The sequence below is a fragment of the Nerophis lumbriciformis genome, linkage group LG20 (genome assembly GCF_033978685.3).
Source record: "Nerophis lumbriciformis linkage group LG20, RoL_Nlum_v2.1, whole genome shotgun sequence".
In the NCBI taxonomy this organism is placed as follows: Eukaryota; Metazoa; Chordata; class Actinopteri; order Syngnathiformes; family Syngnathidae; genus Nerophis; species Nerophis lumbriciformis.
In genome coordinates, this window is record NC_084567.2 from 8,019,001 (window position 1) to 8,025,000 (window position 6,000).

Genomic DNA, 6,000 nt, shown 5'->3' on the forward strand with positions numbered 1-6,000 from the left:
AGTTGTTAGTTTCCTTTAATGCCAAACAAACACATACCAATCGTTGGTTAGAAGGCCATCGCCGAATTCGTCCTCGCTTTCTCCCGTGTCGCTGGCTGTCGTGTCGTTTTCGTCGGTTTCGCTTGCATAAGGTTCAAACCGATATGGCTCAATAGCTTCAGTTTCTTCTTCAATTTCGTTTTCGCTACCTGCCTCCACACTACAACCATCCGTTTCAATACATGCGTAATCTGTTGAATCGCTTAAGCCGCTGAAATCCGAGTCTGAATCCGAGCTAATGTCGCTATAGCTTGCAGTTCTTTCCGCCATGTTTGTTTGTGTTGGCTTCACTATGTGACGTCACAGGAAAATGGACGGGTGGTTAAAATCAGGCACTTTGAAGCATTTTTTAGGGATATTGCATGATGAGTAAAATTTTGAAAAAAACTTCGAAAAATATAATAAGCCACTGGGAACTGATTTTTAATGGTTTTAACAATTCTGAAATTGTGATAATGTTCCCCTTTAAGGTTTTAGAATGGCCTTCCCAAAGTCTTGACTTAAACGTGTGGACAATGCTGAAGAAACAAGTCCATATCAGAAAACTAACACATTTAGCTGAACTCCACCAATTTTGTCAAGAGGAATGGTCAACAATTCAAGCAGAAGCTTGCCAGAAGCTTGTGGGTGGCTACCAAAAGCGCCTTATTGCAGTGAAACTTGCCAAGAAACATGTAAGCAAATATTAACATTGCTGTATGTATACTTTTGACCCCAGCAGTTTTGCTCACATTTTCAGTAGACCCATAATAAATTCATAAAAGAAGCAAACTTCATGAATGTTTTTTGTGACCAACAAGTATGTGCTCCAATCACTCTATCACAAAACAATAAGAGTTGTAGAAATGATTGGAAACTCAAGACAGCCATGACATTATGTTCTTTACAAGTGTATGCAAACTTTTGACCACGACTGTATATATCCATCCATCCATTTTTTACCTCTTGTCCCTTTTGGGGTGGCAAGGGGTGCTGGAGCCTATCTCAGCTGCATTCGGGCGGAAGGCGGTGTACACCCTGGACAAGTCGCCACCTCATCACAGGGCCAACACAGATAGACAGACAACATTCACACTCACATTCACACACTAGGGCCAAATTAGTGTTGCCAATCAACCTATCCCCAGGTGCATGTCTTTGGAGGTGGGAGGAAGCCGGAGTACCCGGAGGGAACCCACGCAGTCACGGGGAGAACATGCAAACTCCATACAGAAAGATCCCGAGCGCAGGATCGAACTCAGGACTACTCAGGACCTTCGTATTGTGAGACACATGCACTAACCCAGTGTTTTTCAACCTTTTTTGAGCCATGGCACATTTTTTGCGTTGAAAAAATCCGGAGGCACACCACCAGCAGAAATCATTAAAAAACTAAACACAGTTGACAGTAAAAAGTCGCTGTCGCAATTGTTGGGTATGACTTTAAAGAATAACCAAGCATGCATCACTATTGCTCTTGTCTCAAAGTAGGTGTACTGTCACATCACGCCCTGACTTATTTGCTATTTTCATATGTGTAGTGTTTTAGTTTTTTCTCTTTTTTTGGTATTTTCCTGTAGCAGTTTCATGTCTTCCTTTGAGCGATATTTTCCCGCATCTACTTTGTTTAATATTTCAGTTGTTTTTACCCTTCTTTGTGGGGACATTGTTGATTGTCATGTCATGTTGGGATGTACATTGTGGACGACGTCTTTGCTCCACAGTAAGTCTTTGCTGTCGTCCAGCATTCTGTTTTGGTTTACTTTGTAGCCAGTTCAGTTTTAGTTTCGTTTTGCATAGCCTTCCCTAAATTTCCACGCCTTTTCATAGGGGCACTCACCTTTTGTTTATTTTTGGTTTAAGCATTAGACACCTTTTTTCCTGCATGCTGCCTCCCGCTGTTCCCGACATCTACAAAGCAATTATCTACCTGCTGCCACCTACTGATATGGAAGAGTATTACAAGGTTACTCTGCCGAGCTGTAGACAGCACCGACACTCAACAACAACACATCATTTGCAGACTATAATAACTGGTTTGCAAAAATATTTTTAACCCAAATAGGTGATATTAAATAATCTCCCACGGCACACTAGTGTGCCGCGGCACAGTGGTTGAAGAACACTGCACTAACCCACCGTGCTGCCCATGACTGTATATATGTATATTATATACTGATATTATATAGACTGTATACATGTATATTATATATGTATAATATACACACACACACATATTTTTATATATATATATATATATATATATATATATACATACATACATATACACGTACACACATATATATGTATGTATGTATATATATATATATATATATATATATATATATATATATACATACATACATACACACGTACACACATATATATGTATGTATGTATATATATATATATATATATATATATATATATACCGTATTTTCCGCACTATAAGGCGCACCTAAAAACCACAATTTTTCTCAAAAGCTGACAGTGCGCCTTATAACCCGGTGCGCTTTATTACGATTAATTTTCATAAAGTTTCGGTCTCGCAACTTCGGTAAACAGCCGCCATCTTTTTTCCCGGTAGAACAGGAAGCGCTTCTTCTTCTACGCAAGCAACCGCCAAGGAAAGCACCCGCCCCCATAGAACAGGAAGCGCTTCTTCTTCTACCCGCCCCCGGAAGAAGAAGAAAAAACGCGCGGATATCACCGTACGTTTCATTTCCTGTTTACATCTGTAAAGACCACAAAATGGCTCCTACTAAGCGATCCGGTTCATAAAAAGACGCAATCTCTCCATCCGCACACGGATTACTACCGTATTTCTCAGCAACTGATATTCCTGTGAACTGCACTGTGGAACGGGAGCACGTACGGTGAATATTCGCACCACAGGGAATGAGAAGTCATCCTTCACTGTGGTTCTAGCTTGCCATGCTAACTTCCACTCATGGTGATATTCAAAAGGAAGACCTTGCCAAAAGAGACCTTTCCAGCCGGCGTCATCATAAAAGCTAACTCGAAGGGATGGATGGATGAAGAAAAGATGAGCGAGTGGTTAAGGGAAGTTTACGCGAAGAGGCCGGGTGGCTTTTTTCACACAGCTCCGAAGGCGAACACACCTTCACTAAGACGGGCAGATAGCGCCGGTCGACATACGCCAACATCTGCCAGTGGATCGTAAATGCCTGGGCAGATAGTTTCGGTCACAACTGTGGTCCGAGCTTTCCGGAAGGCAGGATTCACAGAACTGCTGCACAACAACAGCGACACTGAATCCGATGACTTCGACGAGGCGGAGCCGGCCATTTTTGGATCCCACGCTTGCGCAACTTTTCAATTCGGACACCGAAGACGAAGAATTCGAAGGATTTACGAATGAAGAATAACTTCAGAAGGTGAGCGCTATGTTTATTTTGTGTGTTGTGACATTAACGTTCGAGCAACATTATGTTGCTATTTATTGCTCTACACCATTTTGAATTTTACTATGTTTGTGATTGCACATTTGCGTACATTTTGGGACAGAGTTGTTAGAACGCTGGTTTTCAATATATTATTAAAGTTTGACTGAACTATCTGACTGTTTTTTTGACATTCACTTTAGCGCAGCGTTTTTTTGACATTCACTTTAGCGCAGCGTAGGCGCGGCTTATAGTCCGGGGCGGCTTATTGGTGGACAAAATTATGAAATATGTAATTCATAGAAGGTGCGGCTAATAATCCGGTGCGCCTTATAGTGCGGAAAATACGGTAAGTCTTTGCTGTCGTCCAGCATTCTGTTTTGGTTTACTTTGTAGCCAGTTCAGTTTTAGTTTCGTTTTGCATAGCCTTCCCTAAATTTCCACGCCTTTTCATAGGGGCACTCACCTTTTGTTTATTTTTGGTTTAAGCATTAGACACCTTTTTTCCTGCATGCTGCCTCCCGCTGTTCCCGACATCTACAAAGCAATTATCTACCTGCTGCCACCTACTGATATGGAAGAGTATTACAAGGTTACTCTGCCGAGCTGTAGACAGCACCGACACTCAACAACAACACATCATTTGCAGACTATAATAACTGGTTTGCAAAAAATATTTTTAACCCAAATAGGTGATATTAAATAATCTCCCACGGCACACTAGTGTGCCGCGGCACAGTGGTTGAAGAACACTGCACTAACCCACCGTGCTGCCCATGACTGTATATATGTATATTATATACTGATATTATATAGACTGTATACATGTATATTATATATGTATAATATACACACACACACATATTTATATATATATATATATATATATATATATACACATACATACATACACACGTACACACATATATATGTATGTATGTATATATATATATATATATATATATATATATACATACATACATACACACGTACACACATATATATGTATGTATGTATATATATATATATATATACATACACGTACACACATATATATGTATGTATGTATATATATATGGGAAAAAATCACAAGACTACTTCATGAAGTAGTCTTGTGATTTTTTATTGCGCTCTACCACGGTATCAAGCACTATTTTTTTGGATAATCTTATTAAGACATATATATATACAAGATATATAGATATATAGATATATAGATATATATATATATATATATATACATACATACATATATATGTGTGTACGTGTATATATATATACATATATACATACATACATATATATGTGTGTACGTGTGTATATATATGTATATATATATATATATATATATAAATAAATATGTGTGTGTGTATATATTATACATGTATAATATACATATATACAGTCTATATAATATCAGTATATAATATATATATATATATATATAAGATATATATTATAAAGATATATATATATATACATCCATACATACATACATATATATGTGTGTACGTGTATATATATATATATATATATATATATATATATATATATATATATATATATATATACATACATATATACATATATATATATATATATATATATATATATATACACATACATACATACATACCTACATATATATGTATGTATGTATATAATTTTAAGAAAAAAATACTATATTGTGATATGCATTGTTACCCAGATGTTAAACGAACTATTTCGGGATTCATATTTTTTCCCATATTCCACAACATTAATTAGATTTACATTATATTTTTGGGAGAAATTGTTTCAGTTTTTGTACAATTCGGTAAAAACTTAGGTTCTACTGTAATTAAGGTATTAAGAAAAAAGTGTCCATGTCTGATGAATGAAATTTCGACTTTTTGCAATAAAAATATTTGTTTTAACTACATATTATGCAATGTATATAGTATGTAAGGTACAGTACTGTATAGATTATATTATAGGCTATAGAAAAAGGCTAATTCTTTAAATTTGCTTTGGTATCTTCCTTCTTCTTGATGAGCTGGGACACTTGTGGAGAACTTCCCGATGAAAACCTTACATTAATCTTCTTCTTTATTACCTCCAATCCTCTGCAGGTTGATGTAGACATGTCTTCTCTTCACACACTGCACATCTCTTACTCTTCCCCAACATCTTTTCTTACTAATCATTAGCTTCCACTTTCTTCATTTGACTTTTGCATTCTTTCATCTCCTCTGATGTGAACTCCACTGCCTTCTTCAAGCTAACAATCATGGCGGCGCTTTGTTTACATTCTTCAACGAGGTCGGCTCATTTAGACTTTAAGGGCTTGAAATTCAAATAGCTTTCAAATGACAAAACTTCAACTCACTCACCTTCATCTTTCGTCTTTATCTCCGTTGGTGATTTGCTGGAAGTTGATTCTCTTTCATGTTCTCTTTTAGCGGACGTCGCCATCTTAGCATAGCAGTAGTCGTCCATCTTCTATCACGTCTTCAATCTAGATAACACTCCACCACTCCAAACTCAACTTCCTTTTCATGGTATTTGGAAAAGACGAACATTTCTGATATTTGATGCT

At 37.0% G+C, this 6,000-nt stretch overlaps 1 protein-coding gene across 1 annotated transcript in view; it reads right to left on the reverse strand.

The window, feature by feature from the left end:
• The window catches only part of LOC133619315 (uncharacterized), a 329,516-nt gene that overhangs the window by 323,423 nt on the left and 93 nt on the right, over positions 1-6,000 (reverse strand). The window contains exon 1 of the mRNA XM_072915434.1: positions 5,795-6,000. This exon is cut by the window's right edge and continues 93 nt beyond it. Within this exon, the coding sequence (XP_072771535.1) occupies positions 5,795-5,900 (106 nt within the window). The 5' untranslated portion in view covers positions 5,901-6,000. The remainder of the gene's footprint in view (positions 1-5,794) is intronic.